Source organism: Pleuronectes platessa, chromosome 5, assembly GCF_947347685.1.
Source record: "Pleuronectes platessa chromosome 5, fPlePla1.1, whole genome shotgun sequence".
Classification (NCBI taxonomy): domain Eukaryota; kingdom Metazoa; phylum Chordata; class Actinopteri; order Pleuronectiformes; family Pleuronectidae; genus Pleuronectes; species Pleuronectes platessa.
The window spans coordinates 5706397-5729419 of NC_070630.1; the positions used below are offsets into that span (position 1 = coordinate 5706397).

Here is a 23023-nt window from a genome sequence, read left to right on the forward strand (position 1 = left end):
AGTGCCTTGCATAAGTATTCACCCCCTTTGGACTTTTCTACATTTTGTCATGGTATAACCACAGATTAAAATGTATTTCATCGTGAGTTTATGTAATGGACCAACACAAAATAGTGCATCATTTGGAAGTGGGGGGAAATATTACATGGATTTCACAATTATTTACAAATAAAAATCTGAAAAGTGTTGAGTGCATATGTATTCACCCCCTTTACTGTGAAACCCCTAACAAAGATCTGGTGCGACCAATTGCATTCACAAGTCACATTTGCAAGTCACATAATTAGTAAATAGGGTCCACCTGTCTGCAATTTAATCTCAGTATAAATACACCTGTTCTGTGACGGACTCAGAGTTTGTTGGAGATCATTACTGAACAAACAGCATCATGAAGACCAAGGAGCTCACCAAACAGGTCAGGGATAAAGTTGTGGAGAAATATGAAGCAGGGTTAGGTTATAAAAAAATATCCAGAGCTTTGAACATCTCTCTGAGCACCATAAAATCCATCATAAGAAAATGGAAAGAATATGGCACAACCGCAAACCTACCAAGAGGAGGCCGTCCACCCAAACTGAAGAGTCGGACAAGGAGAAAATGAATCAGAGAAGCAACCAGGAGGCCCATGGTTACTCTGGAGGAGTTGCAGAGATCCACAGCTGAGGTGGGAGAATCTGTCCACAGGACAACTATTAGTCGTCTACTCCACAAATCTGGCCTTTATGGAAGAGTGGCAAGAAGAAAGCCATTGTTGAAAGGGATCCATAAAAAATCCCGTTTGGAGTTTGCCAGAAGCCATGTGGGAGACACAGCAAACATGTGGAAGAAGGTGCTCTGGTCAGATGAGACCAAAATTGAACTTTTTGGCCTCAATGCAAAACGCTATGTGTGGCGAAAACCCAACACTGCCCATCACCCTGAGCACACCATCCCAACAGTGAAACATGGTGGTGGTAGCATCATGCTGTGGGGATGCTTCTCTTCAGCAGGTACAGGGAAACTGGTCAGAATAGAGGGAAAGATGGATGGAGCCAAATACAGGGAAATCCTTGAAGAAAATCTGATGCAGTCTGCAAAAGACTTGAGACTGGGGCAGAGGTTCATCTTCCAGCAGGACAATGACCCTAAACATACAGCCAGAGCTACAAAGGAATGGTTTGGATTAAAGAATGTTAATGTCTTAAAATGGCCCAGTCAAAGCCCAGACCTCAATCCAATAGAGAATCTATGACAAGACTTGAAGATTGCGGTTCACAGACGGTCTCCATCCAATCTGACTGAGCTTCATCTTTTTTGCCAAGAAGAATGGACAAACCTTTCCATCTCTAGATGTGCAAAGCTGGTAGAGACATACCCCAAAAGACTTGCAGCTGTAATTGCAGCGAAAGGGGGTTCTACCAAGTATTGACACAGGGGGGTGAATACTTATGCACCCAACAGATGTCAACTTTTTTGTTCTCATTATTGTTTGTGTCACAATAAAATGTATTTTGCACCTCCAAAGTACTATGCATGTTTTGTTGATCAAACGGCAAAAAGTTTATTTAAGTCTATTTGAATTCCAGTTAGTAACAGTACATAATGGGAAAAAGTCCAAGGGGGGTGATTACTTATGCAAGGCACTGTACGTTTAAGTGCATGATATGAGAAGACTTCAAGTCATGGCTTAATTGTTTTGACGAGCCAACTCTGTGAATACAAGTTTGTGTTCAGTGAAGGTGTCACTGGATACTGCTTTGACGGAACTTACTTAATGAACCCAGAACGAGCTATTTTACAGAAACTGTACAACACATATCCAGGGAGAAACTCAAGAAAGCTGCTTTGAGACATTCATTTAAGATACATCAGTAAGATTTCCAGAAAATGTGGATGTGCTGTAATCGTAAACATGAATTTTCCCAGGCACCACCTCTCATCTGAATGCTCTAGAACACATCTGACTCAGACAATCTCCTGCTGTGTTGAAAAACAAACTCCAGACAATGTCCAGATCCAATCCACAGAGTTCACGTCTATAAAAAAACATCCAGAGAGCTTTTAAAAAATCTTCTGTTGAGTCCTGTTTGCTAGAATCCACTTCACAATCATAATCCTCATTAAATGTACATCTCCCAGAGATTGGATTCTGTTCTAAAGGAATCCTTCAGCCCCGCAATTTCCGAGACATTCCCCAAAGACTTATGAGCTCCCAGCTGAAGCGGAAGTGATGAATGACAGTCCGATACGACAGCCAGCTGGTGTCCGCCTCAGCGTCAGGACCCACCACTGCTCCTCGATACTATCTCTGTCTGGTCCGGTTTCGAGTCATAATAGCAATATACAGCACGCGTTGTCTGGTGCCATCTCAGTTCAGAGTGCAAACAGCGATATGAAGGGAGCGCTGGGGAACAGATTCGACTAACAGGTCTGTCAGATTTACAGCCATAAATCATAATGTGCAGGAGAAGAAGTGACCCTAAGCAGCGATAATCTCTGCATATCAACTAACTGCAGACGTTCCCATTATATTCAGTGCAGCGTGGGAGCAGAGGGAAGAGTGTCAAACATTAAGGACGGAGGAGGGGACCCGGAATCAGAAACTATATCACAAACCAGCTCATCAATGGAGCTGCATTTAAACAGATATTGAGAAATGCTGATGAACATTGTGCAGCGGCTGTGACCAGCTGCGCTCGAGGACTAGCAGCTCTCAATCAGAACAGACAGGCCTCTCCTCGTCGGGACAGTTCTCCCATTGCAGCGATCCATCAGTGAGCAGCTGACAGCTCTCTGACCTTCCTCATCAGCTCACCTGGTCGCCTCGGTCCCGCTCACTATTACCAGCGCCGTTTACACCTTCATCAATTGTGGGTAATTGTCTCCCCAGGACACGCTCTTCATTATTTTTGAGAAATCTCTAGGATTGATCCTTTGTGTGTTACCTGTCTAACAGAAGGGCTAGAGCCACAATTAAGGAGGGAAAAGGAAAGTCGCCAGCCATTAGCGAAAAAGACCAAACAATGACTTCTACTGGGAATTTCCAAGGCTTTTATAGACCTGACTGAAATCACAAACATCCATCTCATAATGCTCGACCGTGGAAGTTTTAACTTAAATCCCCCAACGGTGATTCTTTCCTGCCATAAAAAAAAAAAAAACCTTGTCTGGAAGAGCAGCTATAGAGCAAACAGAGGTGGTGTAAAAAGGCCGGAGGTGTTGTAAAATCTGGGACATATCCTGGGTTTAAATTTGATTTGTCAGTGCATGTAATTCCTCCATTGGTGACAGAATGGTAAGCTTAACGCCGAGAAGAATCACTGTGACCACTGTTGAGCACCACTCAGTTCTTTATTTGAATATTTTAAAAATGTTATAGACCCGTTTTGAAATTCAAAATCACAATGTATTTAAAAAGTTACAGAACAGGATGTCTGCAACATTTCGAAGCCGTACGTTTCTCGAGTGTTTAGGCAACAGTCGGATGCGGGAGATTTCTCAGGCCTGCGCCAAGTCCTCCTCAAGGCTGTTTTCTTGAATCTTCTGGTATGAGATGGAGTTTGTCGAGTGCCACTTGGTCTGAAAAGGCTCCTCTGTTGTATAGTCACTCTATGAATGCTTCCTTTTGGAAATATTGGAACAAAAAACACCATAAAGCTAAATTGTAATATCGATGATACCCAATTATATTAATCCAATAAGCCAGATGAAACCATTCAGTTAGCTAAATGTAAAGAGGCTTTTGTTGCGATACAGAACAAGTTGACCTTTCAATAGTCAGGCTCCTCTCCTGTTGAACCATCGTGCAGTTTGTGTTCAGGAGGCAGACAACGTCTACATATTTTAGAGTAGGCTTCAGAATGTCCTTTTTGATAAAGCTTATAGTTAGGGCTCGTTCAGGCTTTGCCTCACACCATCTCAGAGTTACAGGCCTTAACTGTAACTCCCATGATGCACCGAGCTCGTCTCTCCTCTGCCCGCTCCGGGGTTGTGACCCTAATAATAATAAACCTGAGCAGAAACGACCCTTCCAGATGTAGAACTCCAAATAAAACGAATATAAATCAGAATATGCAAACCAAATATTCACATCACTGTTTTGGTCTTTGTCCGAGGGCTTGGGAGCGCTAAATCATCTGCAGCAGACACAAGTCGGATCAGGACTCTTTCCCCTCGGAGCGCCCGCTGCTTCCCTCCGTGTATTGTGCCATTATTTCTCAGAAGCAGATAATTTATGTAGCGCGATATCTGGGAGGAAAAACCCAAACTCCCAAAATGGAGACACAGGTTGAAGGAACTGCGGCAGGGCAGAGCCGGGCCTTGATTCCACAGATTGATAGGTAATGCAAACTGCTTACACGTAATCTAATTCAGTCAGCCTCCGGTACATACCTTGTAGCCTGGCCCAAGCTGATGAATTGCAAATATCTGTGCAGGATTGAGGGCTTCACCAAACACATAGACGGCTCCCAGCTGCCCGCAGAATACTCTGTTAGCGTCCGCTGTCTCAGAGGAGCCGAGGAAGCACTTATCATAACTCTGCAAGAGGGACACAGAAAGAGAGGCTCATTCACTGGAGAAAGTCTGGAGCACCCAGACCAAGATGTCATCTTTTCACTTTCTATCTTGTTTCGGTGCTTACCTTGACAATTCTCCCACTGAACAATGAAAACTATGGCTGATTTATGAAGATATGAAACCTCAATATAACCTCAGGGGCAAAGAGGGAGAATGTGTGCTGTGATTACATTAAGGATAAAATTGAAGGATAACTTAAAATGTCAGCAGCTAATTACAAAGCAGCTGACGAATCAGTCGGCATGAAGACCTTTACAAGTGGAACTGAAACTAAACGATCACGGCTATTTATAGAGAATTCCAAATCTTGATTAAGCTCATCTTTCATTAAACCGTGTTAGAAACGCAAACAAAATGTAACACTATGCTTATCTAGAAGATTTCTAGCTTCAGTCCAACTTTTAAGCCGGCAAGAGCAGAGGGATGCAATATTCTTTCTACATCTCTAGGCGAGTAACCTTAGGAAATGGCAGCAGTATAGTATTAAAAATATATCTAAAAATGGGAACATTTACATTTAACATTACAGCCTCAAATGAAGAGAAAGGAGAACCACAAATTACAAGGATAATACAAAATATCTACAAGTTAAAATGTAATGTCTACATACAACTTCTAACCAGAAACCCACCACATGTAGCACCGGTCTGACTGTCAGCTTATGAGATTAGATCGACATCACATGTCCAACTGCAAGTGTGTGGAATAGAGCTTTATATGGCATTTCAACGTGGTGGTGGGATTGTGTTAAAATTGTGTCACTTTGGATTGGGCAGTGGTATCAAAGACTAATGTAAATTTATGTTAAACCTTCTCCTCCATCACAGAGAACCAAAGTCAATATAAAGTAACATTTCATGAACCACATATATATGAACACCTTATGACTTGTGCAACAATCACATGAACCAAATGCTACAGAATGAAAAGCCTTTGAAAACGACACACGGTTACACTAACATTCACAATATTTTCATACATTTTAAAGAAGAGGGGTTGAGTGTGATGATATCAACATCATCTGCAAACATATATGCTGCAGTTACTCTGATTTAAGTATTTTTATTCAAATCTGTCATACTATATTCCAACTTCCACCCTCGAGTGCGGCACAATTCTCTGACAAATGGATATTCAAACTCAGACTGAACCATCATTCATATTTATACCCATCCATGTGTATATAATAAAACCTCTTTTGCTCAGTGAGCACTAGTGTTGATCGATTTCCCCCTCACAAGTTCCAGCCATTCAAAACGGTCGGTCCTGTGCCAATAACCGACAAAACCGGGGGGGGGGGGGGGAGAATGAGACAACGGAGAGGAAGAGTGAAAAGAAATGGGTCTTACATCATTTGTGTTGACGTGCCACGCCATGTCTCCGTACGACACAAGCTGCCCGTTAACGTAGCATCGGATTTCACTGTTTCTCCAGCGGCTGTAGATGTGAACGATACTGATCATGTACCACTGAGGATGAGAAGAGAGAGTCAGATCGAAGAGATTTAATAAGAGAGCTACACATCAGGTTAAGCAGCTTTACACATAAATACACTGGGATAGAGCAATATATCCAACATTCAGGCTCAGCACTACAATTTGTTTATTTTGAAAAGCCAGAGATGAAGATAAAACCTGACAGTGAATAGAAAGTCATGAGGTTTGTTAAATATTGTTTTGAAATCTGCAGTGAGAGATAGTGAATAAAGACATTACAGGAAAGGCTAGGAGGAGGTGAGGAGACTCAGTATTCTGTCTGCACAAAGCCACATCAGACTAAAGCTTATTCAAGGTTAAAACACTAACTTCAGCCTGAGAAGTGACTTTTTAAAGATGTCAATGGGTTCAAACAATTAATTTAAATTAATAACGATTTCTAAACAAATCATCTTCAAACAAATAACATTTCACACTACTTAAAAAAATCAATTATACAGCATTAAAAATGAAAACATGCAACTGCAGATTTTAATGTCTGTAACAGCTTTCCCAAATGTGATTGATTTTATGATATACTCAACTAAACCCTTTTTAATTGTTGGACCAAGTCATAAACTTATCAATATCAATTTTAAACCTAAATTGCATTGCTCATATTTTCTAATCCAAAACCCGTTCATGCATTATTCATTCCATCACTTTGGAGCTTCATTTCTATTTCTTCCAATTCTCTGTTTCTATCCGAGGATGTATCTCACATTCTGCGCTGCTGATGCAGCAGTACGATAACTGATGTTAGTTCTTTTGATTCAACTTTGAAAGTCTGTCCAGATATTTCTCCTTGCTTTGAAGTGGAAAGTTGGAAATGACGGGCTCAGTTTAGCCGTGAGTCTAGACTTCAGAATTCAGTCTTACAGACTCGATACATAAAGAAAGGCTGCAGCTGGACTGAAAACCTTTATGCTGGACGGCTCCAGAATACAAAGAGGTGGATCAAATGACCACACATCAAAAAACATATGAAAAGAAAAACATAATTACACACAGGCCTTGACAGCTTTTTAGTAGAAGAAGAGTAAAGAATTTGTCTTTGCTCGACAACAAACAAGAATATTTTTAAGGAGCTGAGAAAACATCAACAGTGTAGAACCAGCCTGAAGAGCCTGGGCTTCATTTCTCAAGACATTGTTTCCTATAAGCTCAGGAAGGTCAAAACCTACCAACCAATGTGTGCCTGGTATCTGTGTTGACCCGTGACAGGAGCATAACATGCAGCTCGCAGGCAATAATATGGTTTCAACCTGGTGCCACCGAGCAGAGTGACTCACTTAGACACGATCCAGCTGCTCAGTATGAACATTGGAGGAGACTGACACAGACAATCACAGCATCTCCCGTGTGTCTACATACCCACTATTTATGGGTTTGACCATAGAAGGGCACGGCGAGGCGTCTTGTGAAATTACAACTGCCTGCACACAAAGGTGAGGACACTGGGAGGAGGATTCATGGTTGAGGGGAAGAGGCCGAGCTGCCCGGGCGTAATTTAGAAAGGCACTTTCCTGCAGATGTCTGGACCCGAAAATCAATTAAAAAAGGTAATTCAATGGGTTTTTATCTTTTAAGAGCTTCAGCAGAACGATACCTGCACTGGAGCAGTGCTACTGGGATAAATACTTGTTCCCAGGTGTTGTGTGAATGCTCTAATTGTTTGACACATGTTTGGAGCCAGTTTTCCGTCTGTGCAGGGACATGCATGCCACACTGACATTCCACGCTAAATTAAGTTTCATTTTTTCATCTACATTTACATCCAATTACACCAGTTAGACTCCTCTGGGGGTCTTAAACACTTCCGGCTCATGTGCAACGTTGTAATGCCGATAAAAGAGCAGGTGGTGAGTAGGGCAGGGTGATTTAAAAGAGAAGAATGATTTCTGTTTGGAGCAAAACTAAAAGCCTCTAGCTATTTGCCTTCAGCTCATCTCACAACCAGATGCAATTCTGGCGTTTTGTTGGATGGTTTAATGCACTTCATGTTTAGATGTGGTTAACAGAGCACCTGTCTTGAGTTTCCTCTATTTCCATTAAAATGGCTTAAAAATTATCCATTTTCATTTCCTTACCTATATGGATCTAAAAACATGGATGTAAAAAATGTCACGATTGACAGCAAAGACGGACTTGTGATTGGTCGAGCTGGTGAGGATATCAATAACACAGCTCCGGCCCCCAAATCTCCTTTTACTCTGTCTATAAATGTGTTACCAATTTCAGCTTCATTTTTGTAAAATGGGAGGAAGAAGAGAGGCATCGTCCATCTCTCTGGTCTAGATAAGGTTGTCTGATATGTGGAACACATGAATTAATACTTAAGCTGGTCTCACCTTCCTTGGCTGAAAATCGTACTTCACACAATGCTGGAAACCTTTTCCTTTAGACTTGAGCGATGTCACGATCAAGCAGTTACCGACAAAGTGAGCAGAGTAGCCGATGCCTTTGCTTGTGCGAAAGCTGTAAAGGGAGAAAGAACAAATTATGAGCTGCACACTTAACAGGTTAAAAATTATTAATTCATCAACAAGAAGGATTCATATATTTCAGGTTATTTCAGGTTATTTCAGGTTCATGAAATCCAAGAAATCCAGTCCTGTGCTTTAAAGTATTTGTTTGGATATTTCCTCTTTATCCTGCATATATACAAACCAGTAACTCATTAGTAAAAGTTGCTTCCTTCTGCATAATAACATTCATGTCAACACACTATTTGAGTGTCTTGTGCAATAAGGACACAAGACAATTTACAGCAATGATCGACAGATAACTAGACATTGTCCTGGGAATTACGTTGTTATGTTATGTTGTCCTTAACCAGTAATAACAGTGAAATACATGAGGCGAGACTACAGCAAACTTTGCAGGAACAGAACAAAAGGCTTCAGTTGATGAGAACACTTTGGTGATTTTGAGCCTTTTACCTCTACTCTGATCTTCTTGACTCCAAAGCACTGAAAAATGCCACAGATATGAACAATAAGAGCAGAACCTGTGCAGCCCACACTCAAACAACCTTAGAATACTCGATCCCCATTCTTTCCCTGCTTGGGCCCAACATCTTTTTGACTGCAGACATGTTCTCACTTCACTCCTACAGTCTGTACGTCTATAGCAGTCCCCCAATCTTCAAAGCCCTCCACCACCACCCACCCACTGGGATCAACTAAGACAAGCAGACCTCTTTGGCGAGGCAGATAAAGAGCGCAGGCTTTCATGCTGCCGGTGCTTGCGGGGCCAGAGATGTAGAGCCCCACACCTAACAGTGGACAAGCCTGTCTGTGATCACACATCAGGAGGAAAGCAGCAACCTTGCTTCGGCTTCTGAAGATACAATTCTCTTCTTGTTGTTGTCTACATGCCCTGCCACTGAGCTGCGAGGCCCTCCGAGAAATGCATAAACAGGATTAGCTCGGCATATCTCGCCCATTTTTGTGACTCTGTGAGAATGGAATTGCTGCCACATGAATATCAACAACTTCGCTCAGCCAATACTCCTCTCTTCCTTTTTGATGTTACACATCAGAGAAGCGCAGAACCGGTCCTTCCAAGGTGAGTAGATTCTTTAATTCAAAGTGTGTGATCCAGGTGAGGCAGCGACAGGCAGCAGATGGTGGAACACTGAACCAAACTACCAATACAATCTGTATTCTGCACTCTCTCTGTCGTTCCCTTCAACGATTCCTTCATATCTCCCGTTGTATTCGGTGGTTTCTCTTTCAGAAACAGCAGCTTAGCATCCCTGTGCTTGAAGGTTATTGATTTTAAGCACTAATTACCCACAAGCCCTTGCAAGAGCTGCTTATGTGGCCCTTATGAGGCAGATATTCAAATCTTAATTAATACATTCACAGCTCCTCCCACTGGAGCCGTCCACCTCTGTAACAATGTCAATGTCATTTTTAGTCATACAGCACATTTTAAACAACTTGGTTGACCAAAGTATGAAAAAATTGTGTCCCTAAAACTACTTTAACCTTGAAAAACAAGTTCCGGTCGTAAACCACACAAATGAGAAAATCACTGTAGGTCAGAGTATCAAACAGCGTATTAAGTTATATGCCTTCACCCCCCGGTGACGTTGCAGTTTACATGTCTTTCTAGACTCCGGTTCAGATAATGTAACTGTATAATGAATGTAATGGAGATTTTAAAGGAGTTTAATGAACTTGATGAAGTGGAATGACCAGAAAAGTGGTTTTACAGATCACCATTATGTCAAACTGAAGCTGACCTTTGACCTTGCCGATGTAAAATACCATCATCATTTTATCCCATTCTCCTTTCTAATAAACTTCAGTGTGATGAGCCCAGTGACCTTGACCTTTAACTTTGAATAAGTTTATCTTTGAGTACAAGTGAAAGTGTGTGCAGAATACCTGAGGCTTCACTTCAGGAGTAAATGTCGAATGGATGGACACAAACATAAAACACACATTCAGCCTCGGCTGTTGGGAGCACGGAGGCTTAATGAAGCTGCTGGTAAACTGCAGGTCGCTGCGAGGAGGGAATCGTCCCTAATACAAAGCTCAACCAATTAGATTGATAAAAAAAACAAGAAAGTGTAATTTTCCTCCTCTTGGCGTCATAAGTTAGATTTACAGCCCCTGAGAGAGACGCATGAGTCGACTGAGGACAGCAGTGTGTGTAATTGTGTACCCACCAGTAGAGGTATGGTTTGTCCTTGTCGACGTTGATGTTATTCAAGGGATCCATTCGGAACCAGGTGTTGAACGTAAACCCATTCTGATAAGGCCACTTGGCAATAGGAGGTAAAGCAATGGCCTGGGACAAAAAAACAAAACAGAGGCAAAAAGACACAATTAATGGGGTCTGAATACTTTCTGAATGCACTATACGTGTTGTCCCTCTAAAATGGAACTAGTAAACTGCTTGCATTAAATTCCTCCGCGCAATCTAAATATGTTTTGGTGGCAAGTGTCCAGCCGCCTTGAAATAAATCCAGACACAATTCCAGCCCTTTATTTGCATTTCTCTAAAGTTAAACTAAATCTCCAAAGTTTGTTGAAAGAGTTGTTTCATTCAAGCCTTCAGCCAATCACCACCATAGATATGATGAAATTAGTCTGACAACTTATTTACTTACTTCAAGCATGATGGAAAAAGATGCAAATGTAACGTCATCTCTCCATCTCTCTCTCTTTCTCTCTCTCTTCCCACTTCCTCTGACTGAGTGTCTTGTTTCTCCCGAGAGAAATGATCAGCTCTGCACTTTATCTGCTTCATTTAGACAAACTCAGATTTCAATCTTTCCTACAAAGGGTGCGTTTTTATCTGCACTGTCTAAAAATGCACCTGCACTCTTGCTACACTTGTATTATGCATGTATACAAATTGCTGTGATTAAACTGAACATCGCAATTTCATGACTCATCTTTCCAATGCTCTGCAGACATGAGGTAATTTCTTTAATCTTTTGCAACACTACCATGTATTATTTATCACTGTACAGTATAGGAGACTGTTTGTTTTGCTACCCATGCATTATTTATCATCTATTTTACCCTGATAACCTACTGGGCTCCATAAAATGCACAAAATCGCACCATTTTAAAAATGTATACAGGGGGCAAAAAGGAATGTCTGAGCTTACTGCTGCACTGCGACCAGGGAAGTTGAAGAGGGCATCTGGACCGTGTCTCTGGGGCATCTGATTCAACACGGACAACATTTTGACAGCGTGCTTCGGCTGCACAGGAGACAAACATTAAAAAAAAAAGAACAATAAAAACAAGGCTTTTTCTCAGACCATTTAAACTGGGGTCAATACATCTGGTCCCATTTTCACTCATTCTGCAATTAGTCACTGACAGAACACAAACAGATCAGTGGGATGTGTCTCTGGTATCACTCACCCAGAGGCCTCCTTCCCCCCGGAGCATGCTGAAGAGCAACTTCAGTTCCTTAACTGTGATGCTGTAGCTGGCCAGCACTCCCAACATGTCCACTAGCAAGTCTTTGAAGGCAAGATAGCATGCACACACACACACACGCACGCACACACAGACACACACAGGCACACAAAAGAAAGAGGACAGAGGGAACAATCTTCAAATGCAGCTGCACTTTACAGATATTATAATTCTCCCACACTGCAGAGGAGGTGTTTGTGGTGATTCGAGTATTCACAGACACCAACTCCCAAGATGATAAACTGTTTTGTCTTTAGTTTAACTTCATTTTCACCAAGTTCATTGTCTGTGAAATTCCTTTATATTCATCACAAATAACATGTCTACTACAATTACACGCAAACTTGACTTAAATCAATGTGACGTCCATCTGGTCAATTGTTTAACTTCAAGGCACCGCAGGGAAAATGCATTTGGATTTCCTCAGCTGAAACATAATTTACAAGGTACACAAGGTATGGATGCAATTTGGACCGTGCAAAATAGCAAACGTGTCACTGACCTGAAAAGAAATTAGCACCACAACCTGAATACAAATGTGAGGGGCCTATTTCATAAAGGCCATTATCAAAGATTAAAAAAAAAAATAGCTGACCCTACTTAATGGAATGTCCATACCTGATTACTTTCCATACCTTCCTGCATTTGTATTTAAAGTTTAACAGAAATATTAAAATCACTCCTGCTTTGGAAATAATTAAACCAATACTGCCAGGAGCGTGGGGTTTTAGAATATATCGTCCATCTTCGTCAGCATACATTTTTGGGGCGATTGTTTTGAAGATCTGTAATTTAATTTTGCTAATATAATCCTCTGCCTCATCTGAACATGAACATATGTTTGCAGTACAACTACTGAGCAAGGCTCATACTATTACCATACCTGCAATCATGTCTTCCACTGAGCCCATTTTGAGCAGCACCTGCTGGATGAGGCCCACCTCGGTGCACGTTTGCAGGTTTCGGACACTTTTTCTAAGGATGGCCGTGAACATGCTCCAGATTTCAGCCTGACAGGTGACGTCACAGTTCTCCAGCAGCTCCACCATGCAACCGATGCTTTCCGCATCCTGGATAATGAAGTTTGCCTCCATGTCGAACTCACCGCCGACCAACTGCAGGAGAAAATGGGGAAAAATAGTGAATATTAACGAATTATTGGAGTTTTAAACTTTTTACATGCTGTTTAAAATGTATTCTGTGATCTTCTGATGGAGCAACAAGGATTAAACTAAACCTTCAGGCCGAGCACTGCTGGCTAACCCAGCTTTCAACCCTGGTCTTGATGATGTTTTTTTTCTGAGGGAAAATTAACCACAAGGGGACCCTTTCACATTCTTTCAAGACCAGCAATGGAAAAGTAAAGTGGAGGTCTCTTTCATAATAAAAGCTTTCAATCAGAACTCAAGTACCGGTGGAAATACAATTGTCTGGCGTTTAATGAGAACAGGAGGGGAAGGGAGTCTCTGTAGCCCCACTGCTATTTTTCAAGTCAAAAGATAATCACTGCTAAGAAAGTGACCTCAACAACACAGTTCTTCAAGTCCGAGAAGCATGAAATTATCCCTCTGAAGAACTACATGGCATATACAGACAGCATTGACAAAAACTGCTGGTGGGCATCAAAGCAAGCAGGTGGAAAATGGGCCATATAGATAACCTGCTAAGCATTACTGTGATTGACAGGTTATACGTGAGATCAAAAGGGGAACGAGACAGGTCCATGGAGGTATGAATTCAGCCTCAACTCAAGCTTCATTACATCTCAGTGCAATTACATCAAAACTGCAACTGTTGTGCAGATAAAAATAAACCAAACTTCAACTACTTCCAAGTTAAACACTTGATGTACAGTGAAAAATAAATGCTGCACTAATGTACAGAATTTAATTCACGGCTTGAAAACTCATGGGTGGTGATAATAGGCAGTCTGAGTGCACTAGACTCTAAACGTTATGTTAACTTGTATGGAAAATTAAAGGACTCATTATCCATATGCAGCCAATCCTCAGATTCCAACTGCCACCCCCTCCTACCACCTGCCTCATGCCATCATACTTAAACTAAATCACTTTAAACAAAATACTTGGCAGTACTATCCATATGAAATACTGCCAAGGACATAATCCTAATAATGGAGTCCATGCAATACCTGTCAAGTTCCCTCCTGCTTTAAGATGATTCATAAATGCCACTGAAGGGGCAAGTTTAACTGCCTAACGTGCAGCACTATGAAATGCAGAAGAGAACTTAAGCAAATGTGTGCCTCTGCTAACCAGTGCAGTTTAGGTTCTTCCTGGTGTTTCTGAAATATTTCATTCACAATAATATGAGGACGCCGTGACCTTTACCTTTGACCACAGGAATCAACTGGTATTATCTATGGGAAAAATTGAGATTTTGTGCTCAATAGGCCGGAAACATGTTTGTAAGGTCACAGTGACCTTGACCTTTAACCAATTTCTAATCAGTTCATCCATGGGTCCAAGTGAACATTTCTATCAAATTTAAAAGGGTTCCCTGAAAGTTATTTCGGAGATATCACGTTCCTAAGGCAAAAATATAGTATGAGGTCACAGCAACCTTGAACTTTGACCTTCAATCATCAAAATCTCATCAGCTTTGTCCTTAGGTCCAACTGAATGTTTGTATACAATTTCAGGAAATGTCCTCAAGTTGTTCTAGAGTTATATAGGATACTTGAACAACGAAAAAGGGCCTCTGGCCACTACCTGGCAGTATGCTATTCATATGAAATACTGCAGTGGCCATAAACCTGAAAATAAAGTCTATATTTGTCAAGCTCCCTCCTGCTTTTAGAGGAATTTAAAGTTTCCAGTGAAGGAGCAAGTTCTCTATGACGTGCAAGAGAAGAAAGGCCTATTCATATACACAAGGATATCCAGCTCAATGTGCTCAAGTCGTGACATTTGTGATAATTTTATGGTTTAACTGTGGGGGGAAAAAAGTATATTGTATTATTATTACATGGTGGCATCAGGGATACCAATATATAAACGGATAATAAAGAAAAGCCTTTTTATGGATCCAGAGGCTATCTTAGTCTCTCCCGTTGCAGTCATCATGATGCATATCACCCAATATCCCATGCAAGGAGGAGAGAGAGCCATGAGGTCTAGACTAAACCTCATCATTGTTCAGTGCTATTGCTATTTATCACACTATTCACAGGCACGGCGCAATCCTCAGAAGTGGTGTAATTGCAGATTTAGATCCTCTGAATAATTTTCACCCATTGTGTGACAAGAGGTAAATAAAGACATGAAATCACTGATTACACACAAGACACTCAAAACGTATGTTAAGTGGAGTAAATCAATGCAGAGTTTGATTACCCCTTAATTCCATTTATGTAAACCCCAAAATCAATGTTAAGGAGTAAATTACCTCATCATTTTATTCGGGAGCAAAGTTAATTTATATATATGTGAATGGTTAAAAATATATTTGCACAGTGGCTCCGAAGTAAAAGCAACCACCGAACACAAAATCATCAGGTTCCAAGAAGAGGTATACTCACTGATCAGACTGCAAATATCTCCTCTCAGAACATTAGTCGTCTGCCTTGTTTGTCTGCCCAAAAATATTTCATTCACAACCATGGCTCTTTAAATGGAAAAAGCTAATTTATGGGAAAAAAAACAGTTTTGCTCTCATGCGTTTTCCTGAATGACGATGGCCAGTAGAGTGACTGACTGGGCGAGTTAAAACTATTAAAATCTTTATGGATGTTTTTGTATGCAGGCTGCAGTAGCAAGAGAGTTGTTGAGTGTCTTTGGAGCTTGTGTTATGGCTGTAGAAAACTGTGCTGCCTCACAGCAACATCTGTAGAAACAGTCTGCTAACACACAACAGCAGGAGCTAGAAGCAAAGTTTGTTTGCCGAGAAAATATAGATTGATGGATAATACAAAACCCATGACAGCAAAGTTAGTTAGAAATGTATGGCCTTCTCTTCTGTCCTGAGTTTTGAGTAAACAGAGAAAACTAAAATGCAGAAACGAAAACATTATAATTGTTTTGCAAATCCCAATTTACACATTGCCTAGTCACACATGCCCTACGTCAAGAAAAATTGTTTGGGAGGAATAAAAACATACTGAAGGTCCCATGGTTGGTAGATCAGAAACTATGTGGTCCAAAGACCTGCTACGAGAACTTTGAGATAAGTGTCTTATGTGCTAGCTTCATTAGGGCCAAATGGTTATCCTAAATGAGTTTCTGAGTTTCTCAGCAGAGATGGACGACCTGCCAGAAAGACAACAATCTCTTTAACACTCCATTAATTAGCCCTCCTTGGTAAAGATGCGAGATAGCTTCCATTCCGGGCCTGCCTGGAGTTTACAGAGTTGACCTGGCAGCACTAGATCAAAATATTCAGCTATGCAATGGTTGTTTGCTGCCGTGGTGCAATGCCTGGCTGATGCTGTTCAGACATAACCAACGGGACAGTCGGAAAAAATCTATGGAGAGACAGGAAGCCTGCAAATTGTACTATTACCAATCTGATAAGAAATGCGATGGTAAAAGCAAAGGACCAGAAGATGTGATTCCTTAAAACAAAGGGTGCTTTCAGAGAATCTGACTGTCTAAGTTAATCTAATATTTCTTTGTTTTACATCTACTATATTTGCAGCCTATCTAAAGATGACACCACCTTGTCACTTAGGTCTCTAACAATTCTAAATGTTGAAAATTGCACCTGCCAAAGCCACGTATTTGAAATTCCCCTTGACATTACATTTTCAGTAGATCTTTAACCAAGCAATCCTGAAGGCAATTAAAAAGGTGTTACACCGAACCAGCGTATAAACCGTCTAATCAGCACCACGGAAAAGTACGCAAGTGTCTTAGGATATCATTTAACAGAGTAAATAGCTTGTGCATTGGCGGCCACGGCTAAATGACCCGAGGAGGCACAGACGAAGCAGGCAGGGTAAATATTAGCTCCCTCCAAGATTCAACTACGAGAATGAACTGTTCAATTTCGTCTCTGACTCCCTGCTGGCTCTGCAGGACTTATCTATACCATAACAGCACGGAACTCTGACAGTGAGAGAATGTGATTGTACACTCATTTATTTTGCGCCTATCGCTGACTTCTACTCCTAATAGTTTCCGGTGATAAAACACTTGGTTTGTTTACCACAGTTAAACTCAACGGCAGCTCAGTGGTCGGGTACTAAATCCTCGCTGAGACTCAGATATGAAAGCAATATCAGTAATCTGCACACTACAACTTCTGCTCTGGGAGAAATACATGCATCGTGAATTCAGATGCAAATGAGTCAGGACATTCGAAGAAAGAAAGAAGGAAAGGTGAATTTAGCAATATTCCAATATACCCTATTTACTGCTGGGCTACTGTACTGATTTATATGGTTACTATATGATGTAAGTACCAATGTGCTGGTTCAAACGAGGGATTTGCAGCCAACCCATTTCATTGTCCCCGCAGAGAGAGGCCCAGGGAATGAGAAAAGCTACTGCAGCTATGTCTAATCTTATGAATTCAATTAAGAATATCTGCTCTGCCTTATTAAGACGCTCAGTAGAGGTGTGGGTTGAGGATTTGGAAAGCAGCAGAAGGTTATAGAAGCAACGCAACCACAATGTGAGGCAGGAGAGTAATACCACTTTGATTAGACTCTGCTCTGGTACCTAAGCAGCTCAAGCTCGAGGACCTGTCAGCGCTGTTACACAAGTGGCAGCCGGCTCCTTTCACTGTAAATGCACAGAGACTTAAAGAGAAGGCCTTACCTTTTTCAAACTAAAAAGCAGAACCGTATTACCAGTAATGTCTCTCGGTTACTAGCAAATTGGAGAATAATTCACTGAACTGCCCGCGAGCTTATGAGGTTAGACACTTTGACGTCCCTGACCTGCAAAGAATGAGTTCGTCTGATGTCAGCGATAACCCAGCAGAGCTTCGCCATGTCTGAGGGAAATGAAAGAAGCCATTACTGAGACTCTTTGGTGTGCTGGTAATAGCTTCCGACCAAGCAGACATTTCTTCTTCTGTGCTGTGAAAAAACAGAAATTGTTTATATGAAAGCAATTAAGGCGTGAGCTCGGATAAATCGCTCGCCCCCGTGGTTTCCTCTCTCTTAGCAGGTTCGAATGTCTTGATCAAGAATCTTTGTATTTCTCCGTTAGAGAGATTTCATGCGGGCATCATGGCAACTGTATGAGGCAGGGAATTAAGAGTGCTACATGTGAGCCCTCAAGAATCCCTCCATCTTCAACTGTTTCTGATTAGGCCAGGGCTGAGGGCTCACCGTCGCCATGGTGACAGGCAGCCAAGACTGGACTTGCGTCAGCATCCAAGGGAAGACTAGCGTGCCCAGTACATTGGGTGAAAATAAATAGACCTGATGTCCTATTTACAATGACTGGCGGTGGAATACGAGCATTGCTATGAAGTAGTCTCTGAGGAGCAGACGTGGAGAGGTGGGTTGTTCTCCCTGATAATTCTAAATTAATAACATATGAAGGATTTCGGGTTCAAAGACACATTCATCCAGCCTGCTAGTTTAAAAGGAATACTATAAAATGTGAAATATGTTCTTTGCCCATTATCAAAATCCAACTTCTGCTCCTAAAAAAAATCCCCTGCAATCACACTCGATTGGTCACAGTCTTCATTCGGAATACGAACTATTTTGAAGAAAGTCCCCGATTCACTCATCTAATGTTTGTCCATTAGGATTGTGATGCAGTCAGACCGAGATGCTGGAGGCGGGTGTGCGTGAAGAGCTTGGAAACCTGCTCTGCGTCTGTTTGGTGCATTCATCTTCCAGCATGACGCTCTGCCATATGATTGTCAGAGTCTGAGTGAGTGCAGCCGAGCAAAAGACAACAAAAGTGGAGGCCGTCAAAAAGAGGGTATATCTAAACTGCAGCTGCCTTTAAAAAGCAAATGCAATCAAAGGGATAATGTGTGATGGAAAATCACAGTACGCATAAGTAAAGAGGAGGAGACAATGAACCGACCATTGTGCAGCCAAGAGCTTAGCAGCACCAGAGGGAGTTGAACACAAAACATCATATCCATACAGAATACTTGGATTTTATAACAACCCCACTCAGAGCCAGTCTAAAAATATTTTTCAGCAACAATGAGGCAAAGGCAGATGAGGTTCCACAGTGAAGAGATGCCACGATAACACAAGCTATTCAAAAAAAGCTATATAACATAATTAGCTTGTCATGATTAATATGTACATCAATTCATCATTTTAGTTAGAATCACTGCTTTTGAAGTATGTCCATGGAAATATCTCTAATAACTTTGAACAGCTGTATTTTTATGTCATTTATTATTTGAAGTATCTGATTTAAGGTAATTATCTAATATAAGCAGTATTAGTCCTTTAATAATGAGAATTAGGGGCTAGAACTAAAGCCTGACACATGTACCGTTGGCCGATTATATCAAGTATTAAGTCAAATATCAAATGCCAAGCCTCAATTACATTTCTTTGTCAAAAAGATTTGACAAATACATCTAGAATTATTTTTGTTAATGTATATCTGGCAATACATCTGTCTTAGAAATAATATACTCCCCAATATCGGTATCAGCCCCAAAAAAACATATCATTGTGGGGTTTAAAAAAAAATTGAATAGTAGATACAGTCAAATGAACAAGCCAATATATATAAATTAAATAATGATGAATATAAAAAATAATTACAGTCTCTTCAGCCATACTCATTGACTTTGACAACTGTACCTGGTAGAGAGGCTAAAAAAATGAATTTTCTCAATCCACCATTGTCAACTATTGTCTAAGAATATGAAGTTATCTCAATCCGACTGCCACATTGGAGTGACAGCCAACCGGAGCCAAGAGCTGACCCTCACATTCACAGATCCAGTCTGACAATAGCTAAAATTAATGACACGTATTCATAATGCATGAAGATATTATGCAAACGATTGTCTCTGCAGGAAACTATACTAAAGAGTTACGCTGGAACCCTGGCCAGAGCCAATCCTTCTTCACTTTCAAATGTCACCAAATGAAAGGTCAAGCCATTTAAGAGAGAGGGGCGAGGACCATTGCCGGGGGGGGGGGGGGGGTGTCAAATATGTAACGAATGAGCTTATTGCATCTGAGGTTCCTTTTAGTTTGATGAATGGGCTTCACATCAATGCTGAACCGTGATAATGACCGTACTTCAAAAGCCTGATGTATCCACTCTGCCTTGCTGATGAGTTAAGCACAGAGCGGCGCACTGACGGAGTTTGAAAATAATTGTTCTTTTTCTCGTTGAAAAGGCAATAATTGTCTCTAGAGAACACACACACACACACACACACACACACACACACACACACACACACACACACACACACACACACACACACACACACACACACACACACACACACACACACACACACACACACACACACACACACACACACACAAACACACACGCATACAGAAATAGAACAACAGAGGGAAAGAGACGAAAGAACAATGAGCCAAGTTGGAAATAATAACCTCATTCTGAATTATCTGTCTCCTTGTCCTAATGTATAATCATGGACAAAACCTTATGCGCTTTCAGATTACTGTACTTTTTAAGTTTTGAAAAATGCTGCAAAGTTCATACCACTAGAAATTTGTATCCCAAATGTGCTGATGGTGCATCATTTGCACAACTGATCTCAGACAAGATGGACTGATTACAGCATGTTTTGCAGAGATCTGTGACCAGTGGAAATGATGATGATTACTACACCTCACATTGAGTCGCTTTGTGATTTGCTTCAACGAGAAAAAAGCTGCCGTCCCCGACTCATCTGCAATATGGTCCAACTAGAAGCACATCTTGTCTTTGGCTACAGAAAAAACAAACATGTTTGTTCTGTTCTGAGAAAACTCACATCAAGCTCAAGGTACTTCCTGGAAACTAGCAACATGCACTAGATGTGCTGTCAAGAAGGGCAGGTATGTGAATTATAATGTACTCTGCGTTAACAGTGAGCGAGAGCGTGAGAGACAGAGAGAAACCTCTTTGACAGCACTTCATTTAATTATAGCTATGCAAAGTGACCATTAATTAATTTTTCACTTAATGAAAATATACGAGAGATGCACAAGAAAGCTGCACTCAGAATATATACTGTGTGTCAGTCTCTAAAGTGGGGACACACTGGATCATACGCTGCTCCTGCCATTGTTGAGACAGTCGAACAGCTACTGTGGATTCATATTGGCATTGTCCCCATTACGCTTTCATGTGAAACTGCATGTATTTAACTATAGGGCCAAACAATTAATTCTGGCTCTGTAGTTTACTGAGTCACTTCAACAAAGGGATCTTGCACAGAAAAATACAAAACATGGCAAGAGTCTGTTGCATATTCTCCTGAACATAAATAAGCACCAGCAAGACACTGGAAACGAACCTCTCTCCTCTTCCTACAGAGTGTAAAGCAGATGCTTACATCTTAATGGACAGTACGGTACGTGATTAAGTAGCTCTACCTCGTCAGGCGAGAGGACATAGACAGCGTAATGCCCACTGCATAATGGCCAATGCTTTCTGTGGCATCTGGAGAGTCTGTTCTGTCCTAGAAAGTAGCCTCAGACAAACAGCTTACAAACAGCAGCCACCTGGTACATGTGAATATCTGAGCACAGCCCCTGTGCAGTAAGTGTAAGTGAGTGTGGCTCCTAAGTGAGTGTTCATTTGACACCCGTATGTCTGACGGTGGCTGAGCAGTGTTCAAATTGGCGACACTTGTTTCCTCATCACTTTGACACCACATTGATTATTTCAATGATAACATGTGCAATGCATGGAATTGAGCGTGAAATTACAGTTTATGGAAGGAATAATAAATAATTTGAACCAAACCTAAACAGGAGGGTTGACTGTTTGATTTCATTTAAATTGATATTTAGTGTAAACCTACCAGTAGGCCAGGGAAGGATGTGACCTGAATCAAAGATTACCACCTTCGCATGTGACCCGACTGCGATTGAGATGTTAGCAGAGCTGGTGTGTTGTTTGTGGAAACACTGCTGAACATTTGAAGATTACAGTGTTTATGCGTCACTTAACTAAACGCCTGCAGCATACAGATGTTGCTAACAAGCCCCCAGGAAACTGGAGATGAAAGGTGTTTCATAATGATCCAGTCTAGGAGTCCATCAATGAGGGGTAAGGAAAAATGTTTGCAGTTAATTGAGCCATGCTTCGTTTCTTTACTTCTCTTCTTTTTCATTTTGACAATTGTCTACCTTCAACAGCCTCATGAGCACTCAACTACACCAGTTTCAAGAAGTCAGGGTCATAGTAGACCTCAGTTTCCACGGACTACTTTCCCATAAAACAATCGTGTAAGTGCGGGTGAACTGGAGCACCATAGGGACCCTTGCAGACAGCAGTGGTGGAGGTTCCTCCACTAGTGTGAAAGCACTGGATCTCCAAATGGACATAAGTGTCTGATTTTATCATTTTCTTGTCATTTCTCCAAGTTGCTAACAGCTAGTGTTGCACATATGACTGATTGGTCAAATTGTTCTATTTTATTTCTTCAAAAAAACATCTATTATGTACTGAGGAAGTCATGATTGTTACTTCTGCGGGAAATCCAAATTGCTCTATCAAATAGTGACTAGACATCTAGAGCCTGTCCAACATGATTTTTAGAGGCTGATACAAATATCTATGAATACAAAGAAAGAACAAATACAACCAAATATATAAAACTTTACTGAAGAATTCAAGTTTTATGTTGACATTTTTTCTGTAAAACAAACACATTTTCAGCACATATCTCCCATATATGCCGTTTCTGACTTTATCAGTCAACAGATATATGTCTGCTCAAACCTGAAAGATCAGCCTGTCTGTTTGAACTGTTCTGAAGTCTGACTCCAGATTCAGAGGCTGTAGGGGAGAACAGCTACATTGTGCGTTTGTGAGGAAAGTTGAAATCAGGCTGGCGAAGAGCAACATGAGCCACTATGTTTATTGAATGGCTTGAGGTTATCCT

General features: G+C 41.1%; 1 protein-coding gene across 2 annotated transcripts in view; it reads right to left on the reverse strand.

Annotated features, from left to right (window-relative positions):
• The window catches only part of nbeab (neurobeachin b), a 176549-nt gene that overhangs the window by 126692 nt on the left and 26834 nt on the right, over positions 1-23023 (reverse strand). For both annotated transcript variants that reach the window (XM_053423381.1, XM_053423380.1), the window contains exons 2-8: positions 12867-13098; positions 11927-12027; positions 11665-11760; positions 10714-10835; positions 8384-8510; positions 5907-6026; positions 4372-4518 (exon numbers count right to left, since the gene is read on the reverse strand). In XM_053423381.1, the coding sequence (XP_053279356.1) occupies positions 4372-4518; positions 5907-6026; positions 8384-8510; positions 10714-10835; positions 11665-11760; positions 11927-12027; positions 12867-13098 (945 nt within the window). The remainder of the gene's footprint in view (positions 1-4371; positions 4519-5906; positions 6027-8383; positions 8511-10713; positions 10836-11664; positions 11761-11926; positions 12028-12866; positions 13099-23023) is intronic.